This window comes from Microcaecilia unicolor, chromosome 2 (genome assembly GCF_901765095.1).
Source record: "Microcaecilia unicolor chromosome 2, aMicUni1.1, whole genome shotgun sequence".
Taxonomy (NCBI): Eukaryota; Metazoa; Chordata; class Amphibia; order Gymnophiona; family Siphonopidae; genus Microcaecilia; species Microcaecilia unicolor.
In genome coordinates, this window is record NC_044032.1 from 556,311,185 (window position 1) to 556,338,588 (window position 27,404).

Sequence of the window (27,404 nt, forward strand, 5' to 3'; positions counted from 1 at the left end):
TTTATCGTATTGGGTAAAAGACTGTCTTTTTCTCTCAAACAGAAATGGCCGTGTGGTAAGTGAACCATTTGCTGCTTGGCCATTTCGGTGGGGAGCACTTACTACTACCCATTGAGGTGGCGGTAAGGGCTCCCGCACTAACCCAGCAGTAACTAGGCAGTGATTAGCACCAGGTAAGTACCAGCACTACAAAAATAGAAAATATTTTTGTAGTGCCAGAAATGGTGCACGCTGGGGGTGGGAACTTTCCAGATTGATGTGCGGCAAACCTGTTGGGAGCTCCAACCCTTTAATAAAAGGGCTCCTGAATTATAAATTCAATATAAGTAAAACGCTAACATGCAAGAGAGCTAACACCACCTTGAGTGAATCCTTTCAAAAAGGTGGTAAATAAATCCTAATAAATAAATGAGTGTTCTTGTCCAAACAGATAGGAGTGCATCTGTCTCATTTACTGGCTACCGGTGTAAGACTCCAGTCATTTCTTGGGAACTGCTTTTCCTGCTGTTAATCTCTCTCTTCTAGCACCATCCATCTTTTCTTCCTCTCCTTCCATAATTTACACCCTTGCTTATTTTCCCATCTTGTCTGATGGCATCACTCAGAAGGTGATTTTCCTTTTCTAGTCTTCCTTTGGGTATCCTTTTTTTATTGTCTCCTATGTCCCTCCCTCCTTTTTAACTTATAGATGTCCTTTTCTTCCTTTGCTAGACTTCTTTAACTTGTTATAGTCCTTTTTCATCATCTTTGTCTTTATTAAAAAGATAGGGGCCCTTTTACAACCCGGCAGTAGAGCAACTGCTGGGTTTAAACGTGGGAAATCGGCCCTACTGCCGGGCTTGCTCAGGAGCCTGACAGTAGTTCCGGCTTCCGGCGATAGGGAATTTTTAAAATTTCCTAGCACCAGGGGCATGCCCGGCAGTAATCGGGCAGCACCGCGCACAGCCGGGTTAGCACCAGAGCCCTCACCGCCTTCTCAATAGGAGGTGGTAAGAGCTCCAGCAGTAAATGGCCATGTGGCGGTAAAAGGTGGCCTTAGCACATGGCAATCCTGTCTGCCAATACCACCACGGGCCACCTTTTACCACTGTTTGGTAAAAGGAGCCCTTAAAGATCACCAAAACTGACCACCAGGTGGGGTTACACCAAAATATTCATAATTCCAATCACATTTTACGCTACATAACCATAAAACCCAAGCCAAGAAAATAAGTGCAACTAAATGAAAGCTACAAAATCTAAATTGCTCCAGAACTCACCATTTACAAGCAGATTAAATGTGTGAATTTGCTGCTCCCTGGTAATGGGGTTGGTAAGTACAGCAGTGTAATTCCCTTTGTTCGCTTCGCTCACATCAATAATTGTTAATGCATAATTGCCCATTTTTAATGTGTGATTTGCATGGAGAACTTTTCCATTTTTGAACCTAAAAAATGCAGTACAAAATTTAGTATCATAACAGCATATTAAGGGGCCCTTTTACTAACCTACGTAGGCGCCTACTTGCACCCAACGTGCGTCAATTTTGAGTTACCACCCGGCTATCGCACGGCCCTTGTGGTAATTTCATTTTTGATGCGTGTTCGCTATGCATCCTGCAAAACATTTTTATTTTCTGGTGCGCGGGCAGTAATCGGGCGGTAATCACTATTTTACGTGCATAGACCATTACCGCCCGGTTACACGTGAGACCTTACCACTAGGTCAATGGCTGGTAGTTAGATCTCAGACCCAAAATGGATGTGTGGCAATTTTCATTTTGGCGCACATCCATTTTCAACAAAATTTTTTAAAAAGCTATTTTTTACAGGTGCATTGAAGAATGATTCTGCGTGCGCCCAAAACACACGTCTACACTAATACAGGCCATTTTTCAGCGCAACTTTGTAAAAGGGTCCCTTAATGATGGTATATAAAGACCAGAATGACCCATCTAGTCTGCCCGTGGCTAGTTTGTGAGTAATCAATCTTTAAAATCAGATATTCTGCGTTTACCATTTTATTTCTGGTGACGGATATCCTGTAAACTTCACTGGAATTCTGACACGTCCCCCAATCCTTGTCTCCACAATCGATTCCATCTTTTTATCAAGAGAGATAAAAGGCTTTGCTGGGAAACAAAGAGAAACAATATGTGAACATGAAATATGAAGTCGCAACATCCCCTTTGGTGTTGTCATATTTTGGTGTTTTATTTTGTTTTTTTTAATTCTGAATTTTAATTATATTATGTAAGCTAATTTGGCCAGGCCTATTATTCACCACTGGAAAAGAAATGAAAGGAAATAAAGGAAATGAAATGCAACAATGGTAGAAACTCTCTGGTAAAAGGACCCCTAAGTTTGCTGACAAACTTGTCCAAAAACACCCATGGAGCGGAAAACGTTTACTTCAGTTGGCCATCAAAAAGTACTTGTGAAGTACACCACAAACAAGCCTTTGCATGCGTCTTGCACCAAGCCCAAATTATCAGTGCAGTAGCCATATATCAGAATTCCTCACCATAAATAATGACATTAGTGCTGTTGCTCTTGGTCATGCCACCATTAAATGCTGTGCAGCTATAAGTGCCCATATCTTTCAGAGTCACAGTATCGAGGATGAGAGTTTTAGAAAGTTCCAGATAATTCTGACCTATTTTTCGAAATCCAGTGGTAAGTGCTTTCTTATCCTACAACAAAGTAAAAGTATGACAAGAGCAAGTTATTTTTAGACCCAGCCTTGCCTGCCTAATAAAAACATAGAAACAGCTGATATTCACCATCGCCAGCTAGATTAGCCCCAGGCACTGGCACTGAATATCCAGGGCTAAAAGTACCACTGCTGGCCACTGAAGCTTACATAAGAACATAAGAATAGCCATACTGGGTCAGGCCAATGGTCCATCTAGCCCAGTATCCTGTTTCCAACAGTGGCCAATCCAGGTCACAGTGCCTGGTAGAAATGAGTCCTGGCCATTATTCAGACAGGGCCCACATAAGACAGTTATATGGGCCCCAGCTGAATACTGGTCGGGACCCATATACAGTGGTGGAAATAAGTATTTGATCCCTTGCTGATTTTGTAAGTTTGCCCACTGACAAAGACATGAGCAGCCCATAATTGAAGGGTAGGTTATTGGTAACAGTGAGAGATAGCACATCACAAATTAAATCCGGAAAATCACATTGTGGAAAGTATATGAATTTATTTGCATTCTGCAGAGGGAAATAAGTATTTAATCCCTCTGGCAAACAAGACCTAATACTTGGTGGCAAAACCCTTGTTGGCAAGCACAGCGGTCAGACGTCTTCTGTAGTTGATGATGAGGTTTGCACACATGTCAGGAGGAATTTTGGTCCACTCCTCTTTGCAGATCATCTCTAAATCATTAAGAGTTCTGGGCTGTCGCTTGGCAACTCGCAGCTTCAGCTCCCTCCATAAGTTTTCAATGGGATTAAGGTCTGGTGACTGGCTAGGCCACTCCATAACCCTAATGTGCTTCTTCCTGAGCCACTCCTTTGTTGCCTTGGCTGTATGTTTTGGGTCATTGTCGTGCTGGAAGACCCAGCCACGACCCATTTTTAAGGCCCTGGCGGAGGGAAGGAGGTTGTCACTCAGAATTGTACGGTACATGGCCCCATCCATTCTCCCATTGATGCGGTGAAGTAGTCCTGTGCCCTTAGCAGAGAAACACCCCCAAAACATAACATTTCCACCTCCATGCTTGACAGTGGGGACGGTGTTCTTTGGGTCATAGGCAGCATTTCTCTTCCTCCAAACACGGCGAGTTGAGTTCATGCCAAAGAGCTCAATTTTTGTCTCATCTGACCACAGCACCTTCTCCCAATCACTCTCGGCATCATCCAGGTGTTCACTGGCAAACTTCAGACGGGCCGTCACATGTGCCTTCCGGAGCAGGGGGACCTTGCGGGCACTGCAGGATTGCAATCCGTTATGTCGTAATGTGTTACCAATGGTTTTCGTGGTGACAGTGGTCCCAGCTGCCTTGAGATCATTGACAAGTTCCCCCCTTGTAGTTGTAGGCTGATTTCTAACCTTCCTCATGATCAAGGATACCCCACGAGGTGAGATTTTGCGTGGAGCCCCAGATCTTTGTCGATTGACAGTCATTTTGTACTTCTTCCATTTTCTTACTATGGCACCAACAGTTGTCTCCTTCTCGCCCAGCGTCTTACTGATGGTTTTGTAGCCCATTCCAGCCTTGTGCAGGTGTATGATCTTGTCCCTGACATCCTTAGACAGCTCCTTGCTCTTGGCCATTTTGTAGAGGTTAGAGTCTGACTGATTCACTGAGTCTGTGGACAGGTGTCTTTCATACAGGTGACCATTGCCGACAGCTGTCTGTCATGCAGGTAACGAGTTGATTTGGAGCATCTACCTGGTCTGTAGGGGCCAGATCTCTTACTGGTTGGTGGGGGATCAAATACTTATTTACCTCTGCAGAATGCAAATAAATTCATATACTTTCCACAATGTGATTTTCCGGATTTAATTTGTGATGTGCTATCTCTCACTGTTACCAATAACCTACCCTTCAATTATGGGCTGCTCATGTCTTTGTCAGTGGGCAAACTTACAAAATCAGCAAGGGATCAAATACTTATTTCCACCACTGTAACCCCCAAAAAACTTTTAGAGGCTCTCCAATCCCCCCATATGGTCCCAATCCTCCCCCCAAGATGGGAGTCCCCATCCCCCCAGACACAAGAGCCCCTGCCCCCTCCCCTTTCCATGCAACAACCCCATCCCACTAGAGGCAGGAGTGAGTGAGCTTCACTCTTACCCCCACCACCCCTACTGAACCACCAAGGATTGCAAGTAGGTCTAGGAGAGCTTATCCTGCATGTTGGAAGGGTGGGAGAGGGTGTAGGGTTGTGTGGGCATGGGAGGGGACAAGGGGGATTAAGGGGCTCCACCGTTGGGGGTTCAGGACTGGAGGGAGGAGCTGGAGGTTATGCAGGTCCCAGACGATATTCAGTACCGAGGCCCACATAGCTAACCAGCCTATTTAGAACAGCTTTTGAGCTATCCTAAATTGGCTGGGTTAGTTTGGGAGTTGTCACCAAATATTGCCAGTACCTGAATAACCACCGACTCCTCCCCTATACCACCCTCTGTACTGTAACTGACCTGCCCACTTTCTACATAGGCAGTCAGAGACAATATTCAGCAGCACTGCCCAGTTATGTGCCACTGAGTAACGGAGATTGGGCAGCTCCAAACTTTGAATTTCAGTCAGAAAATGACATCAGATAAACTCCATATGGCCTAACCAGTCTGTCCGTCCACATTAACTACTAAGCTCTATAATCTCTTCCTCTCCTTTAGAGATTTCTTGTGCTTGTCCCATGTTTTCCTGAATTTTTTTTTTGTTACATTTGTACCCCGCACTTTCCCACTCATGGCAGGCTCAATGCGGCTTACATGGGGCAATGGAGGTTTAAGTGGCTTGCCCAGAGTCACAAGGAGCTGCCTGTGCCTGAAGTGGGAATCGAACTCAGTTCCCCAGGACCAAAGTCCACCACCCTAACCACTAGGCCACTCCTCCACTCTATTCAAATACAGTCCTCATTTTCACCATCTCCACCAGAAAAATCTTTTTTTCTTTGAAAACGACCATTTCCTAGATGTTTCTGTGCTTAGTACATTTATCTTTTTGGACCATTCCCCCCCCCCCCCCCCCAAAAAAAAAAACCCCAATCCAAGTGAAAAATGTACAAAATCAAGCCATTGGGATGTAAGAGGAGCCTGCTTTCCTAGTAGGCTGGCCACACAGATATCCCTTCAAAACCCACAAAAAACCTACTGTACCCAACTATACACCACTACAATAGCCCTTATGGCTGCAGGTGTCATCTATATGTGGGTACAGTAGGGTATGGGGAGTTTTGGAGGGAGGGGCTTACACTTTCCACCACAAGTGTAATAGTGGATTATGGACATGGGTCACCTTCTCTACAGTGCACTGCATTGACCACTAGGCTATTCCAGGAAACCTGCTTACTGCTCTAATAGGACTGGCCATAACATGTGAAGCTGTCATAGAGGCTGGTATGTACTGTTTCATTTACATCTTTATGGGGTGGGAGGGGTCAGTGACCACTGAAGGAGTAAGGAGAGGTCATTCCTTTATTACTGCAGTGGTCATCTGGTTATTTACGGCAAATTTTATGGCTTATCACTTTTTGGATGTTATTCTATTTCAAAAATGAGCCTCATAGAGGGGAATAATCGAACGTCGCCGGCGAAATAGGTCACCGGTGATCTATTTTGGCGGCGGCGCAACAGCTGGCCGGAACCGTATTTTCAAAAAAGATGGCCGGCCATCTTTTTTTTCGATAATATGGTGTGGGCCGGTGAAATGCCTTTGATTTCACCGGGTTTGAGATCGCCAGTTTTGTTTTTCCACGATAATGGAAAAAACTGCCGGCGATCTCAAACCTGGCGAAATCCAAGGCATTTGGCCATGGGAGGAGCCAGCATTTGTAGTGCAATGGTCCCCCTCACATGCCAGGACACCAACCGGGCACCCTAGGGGGCACTTCAATCATCTTTTATAAACAACCAAATTAGCTTCCAGGTGCATAGCACCCTTCCCTTGTGTGCTGAGTCCCTCAAATCCCCCCCAAAACCCACTGCCCACAAGTGTACACCATTACCCTAGCCCTAAGGGCTGAAGGGGGGCACCTACATGTGGGTACAGTGGGTTTTGGGGGCTTGGGAGGGCTCAACATTACCCACCACAAGTGGAACAGGTAGGGGGGGATAGGCCTGGCTCTGCCTTTCTGCAGTCCACTGCAACCAACAACAACTGTTCCAGGGACCTGCATACTGCTGTCAGGGTGCTGGGTATGACATTTGAGGCTGGCATACAGGCTGGCAAAAAAGGTTTGTATTTTAATAATTTTAGTGTGGGAGGGGGTTGGCGACCACTGGGGGAGTAAGGGGAGGTCATCCCCCATTCCCTCCGGTGGTCATCTGGTCAGTTGGGGCACCTTTTTGAGGCTTGGTCGTGAAAATAAAAGGACCAAGTAAACCCGGCGAAATACTGCTTGTCGCCGGGTTTTATTTTTCCATTATCCGCGAAAGCTGGCCATCTGGTAGCCACGCCCAAGCCTGCCCATGTCCCGCCTTCGCTTCACCGCCAACACGCCCCTTTGAACTTTCACCGGCGAGGCGAAGGGAAAGCGGCGAAGTTATCACAAATGTAGCTTTCGATTATACGCTTTTCGCCGCTTTTGCGAAATCGCCGGCCATATCTCGATTTGTGTCGGGAAATAGCCGGCGATTACTTTCGATTATAAGCTGGATAGTGAACTAATCACAAGGAAGCTGACTTTCAAACATACAGTTCTATTCTCTCTGTTTGTTCCTAAAAGCAAACATATTTAAAAAAAATTTTAAAATGTGAAAAATAATCTAAACTTTCCATGACCCTGGTGTTTTCAACAGGGCATAGTGTCTATGATACCCCCCTTTTGTGTTTTCATCTCTACTTAAAACAAAAGCTTTGTCATTAAAAGAAAATAAACACAATGTAATTTAGTGTTTGAAACATAGCCAAAGTCCCCTGATTCCCAGATCAGCTTTCATAATGTCAGGTCTTATCTGCTAACACCTCATGAAATTGTTAACAGGCCCTTTTTATGATTAAAAAGAAAATAGTTCATGTAGCCGCACAAAAAATTAAAATCATATTGACATGGACTTGCATAAACTTGCTGTATCTGATACAATTATTATAACATTGAATTATATGAAAAATCTAACTACATTCTACTAATATGGTTGTATTTTGTCCCTTCAAAGATAATACAACAGACCAGTTAAGAATAAGTAAACCTTGCACATAGGCTTGCCAAGTCACCCAGCTCAAACTAAGCAGGCTTGTCTGGGCCTGGTTTAACCCCACTGCATGCAGGGATTTGTAGTTTGGATTTCCCTAAGAAAAATTGGACCACTATTCCATAGGTGCAATAGGGCAAAATCAGAACTGGATCGGTCTGTTCACATGACCTGGGTGAGGTGGCAACCCTATTCATATGTGTAATTAAATACAGTGGGTTCAATATTCAAAGTAATTTAACTGGTCAGAAATGGCTCTTGGTCAGTTAAATCGCTTATGAGGAGTTATCTTCTGATATTAAATGGCAGTTAGCTGGTTAATGCCACCAACTATCACTACAGACCGCTAAAGTGAAAACCGGATATTTTGAGGGCAGTCCAGGGGCAGAGTTGGCACTTATGCAGTTAAGTGCCAATATTGAGCGCTTAATTGCCTAAGGAACCCTTTTACTAAGCTGCAGTAAAAGGGGGCCTGCACTAGCATCAGTGTGTATGACATGCGCTAAAGCCCCCCTTTACTGCAGCGGGTAAAAGGCTGTCTCTTATTTTTAAAACAAATGGCCGTGTGGTAAGCAAACCACTTATCGTGTGGCCATTTCAGGAGGAAGCACTTTACCGCCACCCATTGAGGAGGCGGTAAGGGCTCCTGCATTAACCCAATGGTAACAGGGCAGCTTGTGGCACTGCCCAATTACCACCAGGTAAACACTGGTGCTACAAAAATAGAAAATAATTTTGTTGCACCAGAAATGGCGCAAGCTGTGGGTGGTTACTAATGCTGGGCTGCTGTGGTAGCCCAGCAGTACTTCCTGTTTGGCACGTGGTAAGCCAGCATTGGGCTTATTGCCACTTGGTAAAAGGGCCCCTCAGTGTTCATATCCGACTGCATAAAAGTCAGTCCTATCTTTCTGTGGTATTGCTTATGCAGTTAAGGGCTGAATATCGCACTTAGCCAGCTGAGCATCTGTTCCAATAAGGGCATGCATGGACTTTTGACGGCATATGGAACGCACAACCAATCGCCGTGAAAACAACATATGACCACCTAAACTTCCGAAAACTCCTAAAGACTTACCTATTCGAAAAGGCATACCCTAATGACCCAACCTAAATGCCTTAACCCCGCAACACAACAAGATATAAGTTCGTACTGAACATAAGCTAACCCTTCTTCCTTATAACCCCCAATGTGCCTCTCACACTTGATCATTACCCTGCCATTAACCTAACTTTGTATTTTGTTCATACCGGTATTGGCGATCGCCTCTACTGTACAATGTAAGCCACATTGAGCCTGCAAATAGGTGGGAAAATGTGGGATACAAATGTAACAAATAAATAAATAAATATCATAATAATTTTTTTCACAGCGCACTAGGAATTGGTGTCCCAGGTTATGCAGTTGGTTATCTATTGATACAGATGGAATGGTAGATCATGTTATCTTGGCTGATAAAATATTCCCTACAACATTACCAATAAACATATTTGCACAATATGCACCTTAATGACCAAAGTATTGTGTTTGCTGCATTAGTCCACATGGAAAAAGTTGTGGGTGATTCTTTTCTATTGAACTAACTTCAAACATCTGTCACTAGTGTTGAGAATATGGCCATATTTTCAACACTAGTTTTCAAGTGTCAAACATCTGTCACTAGCTGTCAAGTGTTGTCCTCCCTTCGTGCTTCGCTCTGCATGCAGTACACATGATCTAAAGCAAAAATGTGGAGGAGGATGTTACACTAGTAAAATATGCCAGAACTTAAGAGTAACAATGAACCCACGCAGACATAAACTCATTACAGAGAAGAACAGAATGATAACTCAGTAGGTAAACATTTTTCAAAGGAAAATCAATCGCTCTGCAACCTCACAATCAGTGTAACTAAAGGGCATTTTATGAGTAGACAAGAATGCAAAATATTTGAAATTAAAATTATTAAACACTTAGAAGCAAACACCCTAAGCCTTCTCTCTACAGACATAAAGGGGTAAATTCAAGAAAGATTGCCTGTTAGGCTGCAAAACATTTGGGCACTAAGGAGGGAATTCAACAAATGGAAGCCAAAGTTGGCACCATGCTAATCTAGTATTCTGTAAAGGACACTTTGCACAGAGTACCCTTTACAGAATAGGGGAAAGGGGGGGATGGGACTTGATATACCGCCTTTCTGTGGTTACAATCAAAGCAGTTTACATATTATATACAGGTACTTATTTTGTACCTGGGCCAATGGAGGGTTAAGGACTTGCCCAGAATCTCAGGGAGCTGCAGTGGGAATCAACCCAGTTCACCAAGATCAAAGCTCACTACACTAACCACTAGGCTACTCCTTCACTCCTAGCGTACTGCGCTTTTCATGCCTAACTTTGGACATGACCTCCAGGACGTAGGCAAACTTAAGTGACCTCAGCTTGTAGGATTTCCATACTGAGGTCTCCTGTACCACAGCTCTGCTGACAGACCAAGAGAATCTATTGTACTATTTCAGGACTGATATGATATTAATAAGGCCAATTTTCAGACCAGCTAACTCCCGCGGTCTATGCTGAGACCTATTATTCAATGCCGGGTCATTTCCAGTGACCAGCACTGAATATACAGTTTATTTTTAGCCGTTCAGAATTTAATCGACCAAGCTGATATTCAGCCCTGGCCAGTTAAATTCAGACCGGCCAAAGATATTCTAGGGTTACACTCGGCCAAATATGGCTGCCAAACTTGGCTGGTCACACTTAAAAAAATCAGTGGATAGCTGGTAATATTGGCTATCCACTAGCCACTAACCAGCAATATTCAGCAGTACATGGCTGGCCATGTACCACTGAATATCGGTAATATTGGTAAGTTGGTGTCAATCCTTGCCAGTCAAAAGCTGCTGAATATCAGGCGGAATGTATTTATTACCATGACTGAAGGGTAATCCCACTTGAAGTCAACCCGAACATTTAGCGCAGTTCTAGCAGTGCATGTTAAGTTTAGTTTCTCTCCGACGACCAGCTCCACTTGGGGAAAGCGATCCAGAGTTAATTCATAAATTTTGAAACCTGAAACAACAAATGGAGCAGAAATTTTAAAAAATTTAGTGTGTGTTTGCCTAAGATAACCCTGGTGCAAATCCTCACATCTAAATTAGACGCAGATCCCTCTTACTCTATAACAACACACATAGGGCTCCTTTTACTAAGCAGCAGTAAGCCCAATGTGGGCTTACCGCTCACTATCAGGAAGTACCGCTGGACTACCGCAGCAGCCAGGCGGCAGCAGCCTGGCGGTACTTCCTACCCCTAGCGCGCCGTCATTTCCGGTGTTACAAAAATGTATTTATTTTTGTAGCACTGGAGTGTACCCAGAGTGTAGCACTGGAGTGTTACCGCCAAGTTAACGCAGGAGCCCTAACCGCCACCTCAATGGGTGGCGGTAACTAACTAACTAACATTTCTAAAGCGCTACTAGGGTTACGCAGCGCTGTACAATTTAAACATAGAAGGACAGTCCCTGCTCAAAGAGCTTACAATCTAAAAGACAAGAGAACAATCTAAAGACAAGTGAACAATCTAGAGGACGAGTGAACAGTTAATCTGATAGGGTGGATAGATTGGGGCATTCTATATTTCTCGAGCTCCCCCCTGAAATGGCTGTGTGGCAAGTGCTTTACTTGCCTCCCAGTCATTTCCTGTAGGAAAGCAAGACTTTCCTTTTACCAGCTGTGGTAAAATGGGGCCTCAGTGCACGTGTAAAACATACAATGCCAGCGCCAGGCTCATTTTGCCACATCTTGGTAAAAGGGGCTCTTAAATTGCAGGAATGCCCCTGATATACCCATGACCCGCCCATGACCATGCCCCCTTTTTAAAGGCACACATAAAATTTACATGTGAATCCTGACACATAACTATGCACGGATGAATTTACATGAATCTCAATTAGCACCAATAATTATTTGGGCCCAATTTTTTAGCGTGTGCTTAGGCCATTTTAACCTGTGTTAGGCATGTGTTAGTGCCTAATACAGCTTAGTAAAAGGGCCCCAAAGTTGAGATCATAAAACCTTTGAATATTGGGTCCAATTTCTGGCCTTTGCTGAAGCCACAGATTTGCAGGAAACCAAGAGCTATAGGAATAATAATAAAAAAAAAAAGCAAACCTTTTATTGCACAACAGAATAATTAAAAACCAATAAAATATATGTTAGAAAAAAAAAGAAAAGGAGAATCAGACATTAGGCCAAAAGCTGAAGAAAATGAGGTCCACAGTCAATTAGTGAAGAGCAGATAAACCAAACTAGAGAACTTTGTCCAATTAACTTTATCCAAATATTCAATTCTGATGTGTTTGAGTTGAAATTTTAGTCTACAGTTAACAAAACAAAGTTGTATGGCTTTCTTTTAGACATCCATCTGGCTGGCCTGAGTTACACAGGTGGTTTTGGCTGTGGCCAACAGTGAATATCAGCACTCGCACTCATCAACTGAAGCAAAACTGTGCCCCAAAATACTCCCCCCCCCCCCCAACACACAAACAGAGACACACAGACTCATAATACTTCCAATTGACGAATAAACTTAAAATTTTGGTTCTAAGCAAGGCTGAGGGATTAGGAATGTGAGCAGCCAGACTCTGTCTAGCTAACTCGTAAGCTGGACAAACCCTTAAGTAGGACATGGACCTCACACAGTCAAAGAATGATACTGTAAGATGATATTTTAAAGAAACTAAGAAAGTGTTAGTATTCTTATTGATTTATTTAAAGCCACTTATTCCTCCAGGTGCAGTCATAAGAACATAAGTAATTGCCGTATTGAGTCAGACCAAAAGTCCATCCAGCCCATTATCCTGTTTCTAATGGTGACCAAGCCATGTCACAAGTACCATGGCAGAGAACAACATACTCTCATAAATTGTTGAAAGACACAAAGAAGGATACAATATACAACAAATTACACAGGGAACAACAGCAAACTACATGAGGTTAACCTATGCCAAACATAATATCAGCAACAGCAAATTCAAGGCTGTGTTTCAAGCAAAAGGTTATTAATCATCCTCCCAGCCAAAATCATTTTGGTAGATTTTCTTGCAACACAATTTTCAAACCTCAATAGCTTATTCCACCCTCTATGCTTTCCTAGGCACACCATAAACAATTTTCCTCATTGTGGCAAGGCTCTTATTGCTGCAAATCCACATTTGTCCATAATCCCCTCAACTGAAGCATTTTCAGTAATAATGGTCCAGTTTCATTTTGGAATTATAGATAAACTTGATAGGAGAATTCCCCTGAAACCCTCTTTGTCTACAAGAAACAGAAATTAGGGTAGAATGACTCATTAAGAACTACAATAAGGGGCACTGAAAATGGCCTGCAATTTAATTGAATATTTATTTAGATTTTAGATTTGGCTCACACCGAATAATGAGCTTAGTGCCAATAATTGGCTTTTTAACAAGTGATTATTTGCACTAATTAGATTTAATTGAAATTTACATGCATATATTTAGACACGGGATCTCTGTCTAAATTTTACACGTGAGTAAAAAAAGGAGGAGAGGAAATGGGAGGTAATTGGCAAAAAAGGGGCGCTCATAACATTTATGCACATTGATATAGAATAACGGGGGAATATATGCCTAATTTAGGTGTGTACATTTGCACCACATTTTAGTTGGTGCAAATAGCCGTTCATAAAGTTAGGTGCGATTCCCAAGCATAAACACTATTCTATAAACCATGCCTAACTTTAAGCGTGGTAGCCTTGTGGTTAGTGCAGCGGACTTTGATCCTGGGGAACTGGGTTCAATTCCCACTGCAGCTCCTTGTGACTCTGGGCAAGTCACTTAACCCTCCATTGTCCCAGGTACAAATAAGTACCTGTATATAATGTAAAACGCTTCGAATGTAGTTGGAAAAACCACAGAAAGGCAGTATATTAAGACCCATTCCATTTCCCCATTCCCCCTTTCCCTTATTGAATAATACTTTGTTCGGTGCCGATTTTTTTGGCACCACATGTAGAATTCACTCCATGATGTATATTTTTAATTTGTCTGGTATGCTTTAAATTATTAACATTATTGTGTAAATTGCAGTGCCGTAGTGAGGGCTAATGACACCCGGGGCGGGTCGCCGCTGCGCACCCCCCCAGGGTGCAGCACGGCGTGACCCCCCCCTCTCTGCGGCACACCCCCCTCCGGAGCGAAACCCCCCACCGGACCGCTTTCTTACCTGCAGGAGGGCCGATCCGCCCCGAGTGCACGTCACTCGGAGCTGCGTCGGCCCCGCTGGTTCCCTGCTCTATTTGCCCCGGAACAGGAAGTAACCTGTTCCAGGGCAGAGGGAGCTGGGAACCAGCGGGGCCGGCACCCCCCGAGTGCGTGCACCCGGGGCGGACCGCCCCTCCCACCCCACCCCCTTCCTACGCCACTGGTAAATTGTAATTGTAAACCACCTAGAGTAGTTGGATAGAATGGGATAAAAAAATTTTTTTAAATAAATAAGGAGTTATGCTAATATCATATAACAGAATCTGGGTGACCAATGCACTTATAAAATAGGTTCTCACCACACATTCTCAGGACACCTACATGGGAGAACCCGGTTATAGAATTACCTCCTTACTATGCTACTACTACGTAAGACATCCCAACACAACTTATATTTTTGTAAGTACACAAATATGCGAGATGTATCCTCTCAAAGCCTGGCTCCATCTAGCAACAGGTGTGGCATTACAGCCCCTTTTCCCATGAAGGACAAATGAAACTTTGCAGTAGGAAAAACCATCACCCATCATTGAAGTTCTCATTTTGCCTAGATCCAAGAAATATAGTTGTGTTTACAGGGACAAGAAGCTGGCCTAGAATTTTTTTCAAGTAGTCTGTGATACAGAACTGGCCGGCTCGCTAAGCCAACCCACTCTTTGGCCTTTAAAAACATTATCTGAACAAAACTGTGTCAAGAAGCTTGTGTAATACACTACAGCATATACTGTTTTGTCTGGCTTCAGAAAACAACTTGTGACAGGACTCCTTAGTGTTCAAAGCTATTTTTACAGGAGAAAAAGGGTGTGCCTCAGACAGCCATTACTGGACCACAGACTGCCTTGAAACAGTCCCCTCCTTTTCCATGTGAAAACAGGACTTTAACAATAGGGAACCCCGTCACAAAGTAAAATATGCTCTGAAAATAGACAAAAAGTGAAGCATACTATGACCTGTGAAACAATAGCCTTGGACACATTTATTTACTGAAGTCCCATACCTTCTCCCTTGAATTCTCTTGAAAATAATCTGATAGGGAATTAAAGCTCTTCATATTAAATTATTCAGCTGCTGGATACAGAAGCTTCTAGCCAGTGGCGTACCAAGGGGAGGGGCAGTGGGGACGGTCCGCCTCGGGTGCATGCCGCTGGGGGGGTGCTGCGCGCCTGTTGGCCGAGTCTGCTCATTCCCTCCCTGCTGCTCCCTCTGCGTGGAACAGGTTACTTCCTGTTCTGGGGCAGAGGGAGCAGCAGGGAATGAGCGGACTCGGAGCCGACAGGCGCGCGGCACCCCCCCAGCAGGTAAAAATGCACCTGGGGGTGGGGGGGCGCTGCACCTATCTGCCCCGGCTGTCAGCCAACCTAGGAACGCCACTGCTTCTAGCATCATGATTAACTGATGCTCTTTTTCCACATTTCCTAAAGCAGAACCAGCTAAGATTTAACTGTATAACACATAAGTACAGAGGGTAAAATGTTCTCACAAAGCCTTACCTACAACCACAGCCACATACACGGAAGAGGAATAACTTTTCCCATCTATCTTTGTTTTGCAGAAAATAATGCCGGCTGAGTTAATCAGATTGCTGGGGGCAGTGAATCCTTTTTGACTATCCCAATAGAGTCTTTCACCATCAGGAATGAATTCTCCATCTGGATACAACTAATAAGGTATCAAGAATAGATGAAGTGAGCTCAAAATACAGTTTCCTGGACACAAGCACATTTTTACTTACGTAATTAGAAAACACACAGTGGAATCGAGAATAAAGATCTTTTCATTTCATTTTGTAAGAGTGTGCAATATTTTGTAAAGGGTGTTCTACTTCAAACCAAACAAATCTAAATAAAATGAACCCTTGATAATAAGCTTCTAATTTCTTTTCATCATTTAGGGGTAATTTATAAAGGATTTTTTCCCATTTATTTATTTATTTATTAGGATTTATTTACCGCCTTTAAGAAGGAATTCACTCACAGCGATGTACAGCAAGAATAAGTCAAACATAAGCAATAGACAATTATAGCAGTAAAAATATTCAAACAACAATACAAAGTATGGCATAGCATGGCTACATTACAATTACTTTTAAAACCTGTTTTACATGAATAAAAATCCTTTTATTAAATTACCTCTTGGTTTATATGTATAAAAGTATGTGAGGTGAAAAGAAAACACATACTTTTATGCTACCCACATGAAGGGACTTTGAGAATATTTTATAAAGAGCAGTGGGGGGGTTTTTTCTAAGAAAAAAGGTGTGGGTACTCATGCAGAGCCAACCTTGGGGGAGGGGGGAAACAAGAGCCAGTACAAGGTATGTAGTCATGTGACTCAGAATAGCTCCACCTGGAAGATGGCTGCCTTTGAACATGGGGTCACAGATTTGAGGCTGGCTCACTATTTTTTGTTGGGGGGGGGGGGGGGGGGGGGGAAGGAAACAAGCTGAGAGATTTTAAGTGAGAAATGTAATTAGGTGGATAGGGCATTTTTGTAAGGCGGGAAAATAATGCCTTACAATATCAGTGCATACCGGCTGAAAAAAGCCCTGATACATACAGGGCAATTCTTTAACTGTGTACACACATCATGCATGTGCCTGGATGCAGCATGGATGTCAATAGTTACAGTATTCTGTAAGTAATGTGTATAAATGGGAGCCCCGCCTGTGTTCCACCCATGCTGTGCCCCTGTGCATGCTTTCCTTGCAAATACGTGTTATGTAAGTACATAAGTATTGCCACACTGGGACAGAACAAAGGTCCATCAAGCCCAGCATCCTGTTTCCAACAGTGGCCAATCCAGATCACAACTACCTGGCAAGATCCCAAAATAGCTCAATACAATTTATGCTGCTTATCCCAGAAATAAGCAGTGGATTTTCCCAACTCATTTTAATAATAGTCTGTGGACTTTCCTTTAGGAAGCCATCCAGACCCTTTTTAAACCCCGCTAAGCTAACCACCTTTTCCACATTTGCTGGCAACGAATTCCGGAGTTTAATTATACATTGAGTGAAGAAAAATTTTCTCCGATTCGTATTAAATTTACTACTTTGTAGCTTCATCACATGCCCTCTAGTCCTAGTACTTTTGGAAAGAGTAAATGTCTACCCATTCCACTCCACTCATTATTTTATAGACCTCTATCATATCTCCCCACAACCATCTCAGTTAAGTGGATATTTTGCAGAATAATGCTCTGTGTGCACATATGTGCATTTATGCAACTATTCTAAATATCTATGTGTGTAATGCACATGTAAATGTGGGCACCTGGGTTATAGAATTGACCTTTAGGTACTTACTAGGACTTTCAACCTAGCTGACCTGTTATAATATTTCTCTCCACATACAAATTATTCAGATCCTTTTCTAAGCTGCATTAAGCAATTAACACAGGGTTTACTGCACATTAGACAGTAGTTCAGGTCTGCACTACTGTCTCTTGCATTATAAAAGGTAGTCACCACAGTAAAAATCCTACATTAGTTGCCTCCATGGAGTGGAGGAGTAGCCTAATGGTTAGTACAGCAGGCTTTGATCCTAGCGACCTAGTATGCCTGGTCTCTTTTCATTTGTAAACCACATAGAATCCACAAGGTTATTGTGGTAAAAAAGTTTTTCTTTGTTTATTTAGTTTAGTTTGCAAAATTGCCTGATTCAATTGCATACAGAACAAAATTTGCAATACACATGAAAATGTTGCCAGACTCGACTCGACACAGATCATTGTTAAAGAGATAAATGCCTGCCTCATTCCCAATACCAATCCAGACCCTCCCCCCAATAACACAGTCCCAACACACCAACCCCACCTAAGCCAGGAAAATCATGACCTCTGCCAGCAAACCCCCATCCCCTCCAAGGCTTTATCTCCCCCCCACCCATGATACCCCCTCCCCTGAGACTCACCAGGAGATCAGCAATGGTGAGCAGTAGTCCAGACAGCAGTGATCCTCCTCTGCTGCTGTCCGGGTTGGAGCTGAAATCCAAAATGGCACTTATGAACTCTAGTGGTAGTCTTGTGGTACTGCCACTAGGGGGACATCCCTCCATATAACGAGATATGCAAGACTACCACTAGGGGTCACCAACACCATTTGGACTACAGAGTGGATCTGGGTAGCAGCAACGGATGATCATTGCTGCCTGGGACCACTGCTCACCATTGTAAGTCCTGGGAGGAAAAGGGGGTGGGAGAGGGTAGACTTTGAAGGCGGAGTTTTGCTGTCAGGGGGCAATTTCTTCCTGGCAGGGATGGAGTTGGTGTGTCGGGGGGCTGGATTGTTGGGGGGGGGTTCTGGATTGGGATTAGGAGTGCAGGAGGTCATGGAATTGTGTCAGGTGTTGAGGGGTCATGGAATTATATCAAGATTTGGACGAAAGTGTCATAGAGTTGTGTTAGGGGTTGCACAGGAGGAATCATGGAATTCTGTCAGGGGGGGCAGGGCAGCCCCATTTTGTTTAATTTGATCTCAGTTCTTCAAACAAACAGGTAAACAACTCCTTTCTCACCGTATTCAGTGTCACATTGAGGTTTGGCACATTTCCAAGGCATGGAATTGTCACAGTTGCATTTTCTCTTATATACACAACATCAAACTGGTCATTATGTGAAAGTACAAATGGAGATCTCTGATCTGGAACAAAATAAGACTTTTTTTACAGATTGGTTAACGATATCACAAAATACTTCTTTTCGCATTAAATGAAACTTGCTGATGTTTGCTCTAAAATGTCTTCAGTATAGTAGAGAGACCAAGAAGACAAATGAATACAGGAGATAAAATTAAAGTTGTTATGAGGTGCTTGCAGTCTCAGTCAAAAAAAATAATAGTAACAAAGAAACAAATGGTGGTTTGGGACATAATTGTTTTCACCTTTTTGTCTTGTATGGATGTAGTATAAACTGAAGAAAGGTAGATCAAATACAATTATCAGGCAAAATTCCATTATCACCTTCCTACACAGGGATCCATCCTATCAATCACATAAACCCATAGTAGTCAAAAAAATGCTTTTTCATATTGAAAACTATTTGATTTGTTAAATCTCTTTCTGACCAAAATTTGGTCCACACTCTTCTTCACTCATTGATCTTAAGCCACCTTGACTATTGCACTGCAAACTATCTCCAACTCATTCAAAATGTTGCTGTCAAACTTTTGCACAACGCTAAGAATATAGACCATGTAACATCTTTACTTAAGGTAGAACACTGACTTTCAATATATGCAAGAATATCTTTTAAGATCCTTTCCCTAAACCACAAGTTATATTATTCTGGCATCCTGCTATTCTTATCATGTCTCTTAAGTTAAGATTGGCTCAGCAAAATTATATTCAGTTGTGTTGTATTCAGAACACCATCTTTAGCATTGTGGATTGACCTCCCTTATGCTCTATGCATGGAAGTAGAATTCTATAAATTCAAATCAGGATTGGAAACATATTTATTTGAGAAAACTTCTCTATACTCCGCCTCTGCCCAACTTGTTGGGAAAAGAGTTGCGATGATTGAATGATGGGCAGCAGATACCCTTTTTCCCTTTCCCTCTAGGATATATTATCAGCATCATTTTCGATATGACATCAAAATCCAATTTTGGACGTTTTGCTGAAAACATCCAAAAATCCAGTGGTGAACATAGCGATTTTTGAACCAGAAAAATGTCTATCTTTTTGTTAAGAAAATGGCCATTTGTAGATGTTTTAGTGCTTAGTGCATCTATCTTTCTGGACCATTTTTGAAAAACAAAATGTCCAAAGGAAAAATGCACAAAAACAAGCCATTGGGACGTATGGCTGTGATTGAAACGTGTCTAGACCAAAACATCTAAACTTTTAGCCCTGGATGTTTTTGCTTTGTTGCATTATGGCAGAAAAACATATAAGTTCTGGGAATGCCCAAATCCTGCCCCTAGCATGCTCCCGGCACATCCTCTTGTGATTTAGACACACTGCAGATGAACTGCATAGCAAAATGTCTTTAAAATGGGTTTTGAAAATAGTGATTTGAATGTTTTGACACAAAAAAAGTTCATCTGCCGCTTTGTGCCACCTTTTGAATGTTTTTCTGTTTCAAAAATGAACCCCTTTATGTCCTTATTACTGCCTACCCTGTTTTATCTTTATTCTCCTCTTCATTCCCTACGTTTTTTATTTAAAGTGCCTCAATGGATTTACCAATTGGTGGTATATCAAAATAGAAACAAGTGAAGAAAACTTAGAAATGTGAAAACTACTTACCCCAGACCTCTCATCTTCTCCAACCCCCCACCCCTCCAATCACCACCACAAGGAAAAAAATAGCTTTTTCTACCCCGTCAGCCTCTTCTACCACACAGCATCAAGTTCATGGATGGAATTGTTTAATAGTCTGCAATCTCATAGGGCATTCTGAAACTATTTATGCATGCCAAAAGACTAGTTCAGGAGGGCAGAGGAAGCAGACAGTGTTTGAAGTACCAGACGTTTCCTAGAAAGGGTGGGTTGGGAGGGAGAATTGGCATGCTAAGATTGCAGAAGAAGGGGTTTTGGGGATTGGCACAGGGAAGGGATACTGAGATCTGGGAGTGCTATAAGGAAAGAGAGAGAGAGGATCTCATGCATAAGTAAAAGGAGGAAAGCAGGAAGAGACAGATTTCAAGGACTGGGAGAGAAAGAGGAAGGATCCAGTAAGTGGAAGAGAAAGGAAAGTGAGTTCACTCTCCTAATCTGTTCCCTCTTCCTGTAGCTGTACCCAGCATGGATGACAGCTCTGGTAATGTCTACCCATTTCCTATGATTTTGTGGGAAATGGCTAATCTGCGCCACCAGCTAGATATTGAGGTGGTTGTCATGACTGCAGAATCACAGATAACCAGTGACTAAGATGATTATAGTTTTTCTCACCTTTTCTGCTTGCAGAGATGCAGAAGACTCAAGAAATCATGTTTTAGTTTCTTACCTTGAACATAGATAGTTATTCTTGTCGCTTCCTTACTGTCTTCATAAAAGCACTTATAGGTGCCTGTGTCATCACTTATTGCATTTGCCACAGTAAGAGTCTCACAAAAAGGAACATCACTGCAGGCACTCACAGAGACATGTTTTTCAGAAGAGCTCTCATTCCCCGGAAATGACCATTTCAAGGATCTGTGCCCCCTAAGAAAATACATTGTATGAAAGTATTATAGCAAATTAATGTTTTATTGAATGGTACATAAGTACATAAGTACATAAGTAGTGCCATACTGGGAAAGACCAAAGGTCCATCTAGCCCAGCATCCTGTCACCGACAGTGGCCAATCCAGGTCAAGGGCACCTGGCATGCTCCCCAAACGTAAAAACATTCCAGACAAGTTATACCTAAAAATGCGGAATTTTTCCAAGTCCATTTAATAGCGGTCTATGGACTTGTCCTTTAGGAATCTATCTAACACCTTTTTACCCTCTATTTTCCACTAACTTCCTGCAACCCCTGCTCCCTTCACAATTGCCTCCACACTCATACCATATGCTTAACTAACAATCACTGCTATCGTTTTTCTGGTCCACCTAAAATGTCTGTGATGATCATCCATGCTTACAGGATCAAGCCACAAGAGAGACAGCTTGTGACTGTAAAAAGTGACTTTGTCTATTTATCACTGACCTGTGGAGAGAACAGGTTACACATTTCTCTGCTTTTTAAATAAATATTTTCCTTTCAACTTTAACCCCTGTATGGCTGTATTTATCAAAGACCTAGGCCTGTCTGCAGAACCACATTACCACATATGGCAGCAGCCCTGGGATTTGAGCTTCTGCTGACTTCACTTACCTCCAGGGACTGAGACCTCAGTACAGCTGTGGGGATAAAATTTCGGAAAGGCTAAAGAGGTTAGCTCTGCCTTAGAGAGGCTAGGGAAATAAAAAGAGCTAGCAAGCACTGGACAAGCAGGTCTTTTTCTGTGGGGTTTTGCAGTGCAACACTTTTGAAGTGGCTTGGAGTGCACAAGTGTATTTGGGACTGCTGAGCAAGCCACACCTAGCCAGGAGAGTTGGCAAGGTAGAAGACAAGAAAAGAGAAAAAGTGTGAAAGCAAGTCATCTTGGAAGCTGTTCCCAACTTGAAGGAGAGTGGAAGAGAGTGTTATAACTGCTGAGTGAGATACAATGCCAGAGTTCTGACAAGCTGAAAGCTTGATTGAGCTGTAGTCTGCACCTTTGAGTAATCAACAGAAGCTGGTCTGAAAGGGAGAAGGCTTCTGTGTAAAAGTGAAAGTAAGATTGCTGCTGGTGCTGGAGCAGCTGGGGAAAGCCAGTTCAGACTACAAAGTGGAACTGGAGCTAGGTGTCCTGGATCAAAGCCAGCTCCTGAATGCACAGCAGACTAGAGGGAGTAAGAGCCTCCCAGCTGTGGCCTAAGATAGAAGCTGCTGCATTGTAACCTGCAAATGGAGCAGTTGGAAATCCTGGAGTGGAATAGTTGTTTCAAGCCAGTACTCCAGCATCTGTTTTATAGAATTGCCCCCTTACTGCATAGTGAAGAATAGGGCAGAGAATGTATGGGGTCTGTGTATGGTAACCTACTGCGTGTTAACTCCCAAACCAGCAACTAATCTGAAGTTAAATACATCCATGTTATCTGCAATAAGTCAACACATGTTAAGGAAATTGTCTCTGTGTTAACTGTAGGGGATGAAGCTTGGCACTCCTCCAACACTTAACGCAGAGCTTTGCATTACCATGTGTTCATTTTTGCAGATACATCTTTTTTCAAATAAGCTATACTCATAATGAATCCACTTGAAACTTGTCCAAGAAGACGGAGGTTTTCGCCTTAATTGGGAAATAACCCAATGGTAGTTGTCTCATAAAACATTGCTGTGGAAATGGCCATTTTGAAAATTGCCCACCTATATGTGGGTACAGTTGCAGGCTTAATGCCACCACACATGTTGTTTTATCTGTATTAAGGGGCCCTTTTACTAAAGGGTGGTAGGGTTACAGCCGGCTTGGCATGCAATGAATCGGCCCCTATCGTTGGGAAACTCCAGGAGCCTGGCGGTAGTTCTGGGTCTCCCACACATCATTTCCAGTGCTGGAAAATACCTTTTTATATTTTCTAGTGCTGTGCCCGGCGGTAATCGGGCAGCACCGCGCACTGCCCGATTATCGCTGAGTTGCCACCGGAGTCCTCATGCCTCCTAAAATGGAGGTGACAAGGGCTCCAGCAGTAAATGGCCACACAGCAATTTTTTAATTACCACAAGGCTGGTCACCGCATCTCAAGAAAGATAAAGCAGAATTGGAAAAGGTGCAGCGAAGGGCGACTAAAATGATAGCGGGGATGGGACGACTTCCCTATGAAGAAAGACTAAGGAGGCTAGGGCTTTTTAGCTTGGAGAAGAGACGGCTGAGGGGAGACATGATAGAGGTATATAAAATAATGAGCGGAGTGGAACAGGTGGATGTGAAGCTTCTGTTCACGCTTTCCAAAAATACTAGGACTAGGGGGCATGCGATGAAACTACAGTGTAGTAAATTTAAAACAAATCGGAGAAAATGTTTCTTCACCCAACGCATAATTAAACTCTGGAATTCGTTGCCAGAGAACGTGGTGAAGGCGGTTAGCTTGACAGCGTTTTAAAAGGGGTTAGACGGTTTCCTAAAGGACAAGTCCATAAACCACTACTAAATGGATTTGGGAAAAATCCACAATTCCAGGAATAACATGTATAGAATGTTTGTACATTTGGGAAGCTCGCCAGGTGCCCTTGGCCTGGATTGGCCACTGTCATGGACAGGATGCTGGACTCGATGGACCCTTGGTCTTTTCCCAGTGTGGCATTACTTATGTACTTATGTACTAAGGCTATTTACTGTCCCTTTTTTTTAAAGGCCTTTTTACCAGCGCCAGTAACAGGTGGCCTCAGCATGCGTCAATCCCACGTACCAACACCTCTACAGGCCACCTTTTATCACTGTTTGGTAAAAGGGCCCCTAAGGGAGATGTTCCAGGTTTAGGGTCAGGGTGGGGTTTGAAATATGCATGTACTTTTGAATTATTCATACATGCATGCATTATTTTAATTGGAAAAAGTGCCCACAAAAAGCAAATGCGGAAGTGTGTGGGCACTTATCCTGTTGACAGTTTTCAAAATGAAAGTATGTATGGCATGCATGCTATATTAATGGCATTCAAACATATTCCCCTGGATTCTATAAATGGTGTGCAAATTTAAGTGTGCAAAAGTGCACGCTATCCTGAAATATACATGCAACTAAATTGCATAATGAGCCAATTATCACCAATTGGGTGCTATCAATTATTGATGTTAATTGGCAGCAATTTAGATTTGTATGTGCGTCTTGCTAAGCGCTATTCTATAAAGATCTACACACAAATCTTACAGAGTGCTACTGAAAAGGGGGCGTGGCCATGGGCGGGGCATAGGCAGGTCAGAGGCATTCACTAAAGAGGCATGCAGTAGTACTGAATAATGGGGATTTGCACCTAACTTGCACACCAGGTTTTACACTAGGTTTCAGTTGTTGTAGATCGGTGTGCCCACAGTGAGGCACGGAAATCAGCTCTAAGCACTGTTCCGCAAAAGGCATGCAACTCAGAGCACCATTTGTAGAAAAGTGCTCCATGCAGATTTTTTTTGGCAGTGTTTTTTCAGCACTATTTACTGAATCTAGTCTATTGTGACTGGTTCACTATTCCCCATGTAGTGCCAACACCACATGAGAGTAGGCAATGAGACCATGTGCCAGGTAGGCAGAGGCATGGATCAAACATCATCCCAAGCAAGTGCAGAATTTCTTCCCGCTCTTCTCCCAAGACAAAGCAAATTGGAACATGTCTTTGAATACACACCTGGGGTGGAATTTCCCTTTACCTAGGCGCATCAACATCTCCTAAGATGTTTCAGGGGGTTTTGCACCAAAAGCTTTGTCTACCTCTGACTTGGTAGTATCTTATTTATTTACCTGATCCTGGAAATTTCAAACAACCTTCAAAAACTGTTTCTGTCACCTGTGGCAACGAAGCCTTGCGCCAGAAGAAGAGGACCTTGCTGGCTGATCTGCAAGGCTTTGTTCTGTTTCTGTGAGTCTGACGTCGTACGTGCAGGACGTCAGAAACAGGAGGAAGAAGAGGACCTCCTCAGCTGGCTGGGATTGGGGTCCCCCACCAGCAAAGGTAGCCCATGGCGACAGTGGGGGAGGGTTGGTGGTGGGAGGGGGGGGTCAAGAGGGTCTTCGACAGGGGGGTCCAGGGCCAAATTTATTTTATTTTTTTTTGTTACATTTGTACCCTGCGCTTTCCCACTCATGGCAGGCTCAATGCAGTGGGCAATGGAGGGTTAAGTGACTTGCCCAGAGTCACAAGGAGCTGCCTGTGCCGGGAATCAAACTCAGTTCCTCAGTTCCCCAGGACCAAAGTCCACCACCCTAACCACTAGGCCACTCCTCCAGGCCCCACGTAGCTATGCCACTGCCATGTACACAATTTCCCTGTTTCTGACTAGCTATCCACTCACTCCACCCCTGGACTGGCATACTTCATACCTTGTAACTTAGACCAGTTCCTTATATCTTATTCAGCTGTACATATAGCTTGTCCACAGTATAGGGAGCGATGGGATTTGATATACTGCAATTAAAGCAGTTGACATATTATTAACAACTTGCTATACCACTTTTATCTACCACAAAGCAGATCAAAGTGGTTTACAATCTAACCTTCACAGTGGAGAATTTAGTGACTTGCCCAGAGTCGCAGGAAGCTGCAGGGGGGATTGAACTCCCTCAGCTTGCCTGGCCACTGCACTAATCATTAGGCTACTCCTCTCCTGCAAGTTTAATATCCCAGCTGTTTATCCCAATGACTTTGTTCTTCCCATCTTGCCAATCTATATCTGTCAACTGCACTTGCTCCCTTGGCTTTTAAAACATTTCATTGTATTATATGAACAGAACAGTGTGTGAGCATCATATCTATGTTATTTGAATTTTTTAATGCTTTCCTATTAAGGTGCTTCATTTAAATTGTGCTGACATTATGAATATCATTATCTATGTTATATGAATATTCTTCCATGCTGCCTATAATGGTATCATTCATATTCTGCTGACATTTCTCAACTTCTGTTAAATGTGTATATTTCTGATACTTTCTTGCTATTACTGGGATTCAAGCTGGAATCTCCAAGATTACCATATTGATTGTATATATGTTTTGTTTTTGTTACATTTGTACCCTGCACTTTCCCACTCGTGGCAGGCTCAATGCGGCTTACATGGGGCAATGGAGGGTTAAGTGACTTGCCCAGAGTCACAAGGAGCTGCCTGTGCCTGAAGTGGGAATTGAACTCAGTTCCTCAGGACCAAAGTCCACCACCCTAACCACTAGGCCACTCCTCCACTCCATATCTTATATCTGTTCATTTTACTATGGTTTATTCTGTAGCAACATTGTAAGTTTTACATCACCTTGTGCCTGCTGAACACAGCTCTGCATGAATGTCTTCCTAAAGCTTGTCAATCATTTCCAACAACTACAATAAATAAATAAATACGTTCATTTCCAAATCTCTTTTTTTTTTTCTATGAGATGGTTGGCTGCCAGTCAGTTCGCTCAATTCTTGTTATTGCCTTGGGTTTTCACCTGGTACCTTTATGCGTCGAAAACCAAGCACTAAAACCAGCTTACCTGCAAGTGATTGAAAACGTTTCATTGGCAGGTATTTTAAGGGTATCTTTCTGAATGCTGAGGCTCGGCACATCACCTGCAAGTAAAATGAACATATCGCCAAATTAAAAACAGAAGCCACAAGAGGGGGGGGGGGGGGGGGGGGAACGCTCATAAAGAGAAATCTATAAGAATTTGCACAAAGTGGGTGTGTGTTTATTTCTCAAGCTTGCACAAATGTGTGTAGTCTGCACAGTCACTTTTCATTCGTGCCAGCAGACGCTCCTGAAGCTCTGTCATAACAGGAAAAACAGGCAAATGGCCTCAAGCTGAGCAGCAGAACTCCGCAATTCAGAAACTGAGGGTGGAGATCCTGTTTTCCTTCACTGCCAAACTTCAAGGTCTTACAAAAGGAAGCGAGATACTGAAATAAAGTGAACCCTCATCCGATGATCGTGTTCCACTGGGACGGCGCTCAACAACGTTTCTTACATTACAGGCTGCTGCTGATGAATAAACCCTGCCAAGAAACCTTTTGACATCACCGTGCTGTTAACAGAAATGAGAGGGCACATAACCCTGTCTGTTTTCTTTCTTTCTTTCTTTTTTTTTTTTCCTTTATCATG

The 27,404-nt window shown here is 43.1% G+C and overlaps 1 protein-coding gene across 1 annotated transcript in view; it reads right to left on the reverse strand.

Moving 5' to 3' along the window:
* Window positions 1-27,404, reverse strand: part of KDR (kinase insert domain receptor) — a 91,261-nt gene that overhangs the window by 60,949 nt on the left and 2,908 nt on the right. Inside the window, exons 2-9 of the mRNA XM_030191395.1 lie at window positions 26,800-26,875; window positions 21,065-21,261; window positions 18,631-18,755; window positions 15,607-15,775; window positions 10,760-10,899; window positions 2,503-2,671; window positions 1,996-2,110; window positions 1,260-1,426 (exon numbers count right to left, since the gene is read on the reverse strand). Coding sequence (XP_030047255.1) covers window positions 1,260-1,426; window positions 1,996-2,110; window positions 2,503-2,671; window positions 10,760-10,899; window positions 15,607-15,775; window positions 18,631-18,755; window positions 21,065-21,261; window positions 26,800-26,875 — 1,158 coding nt within the window. The remainder of the gene's footprint in view (window positions 1-1,259; window positions 1,427-1,995; window positions 2,111-2,502; window positions 2,672-10,759; window positions 10,900-15,606; window positions 15,776-18,630; window positions 18,756-21,064; window positions 21,262-26,799; window positions 26,876-27,404) is intronic.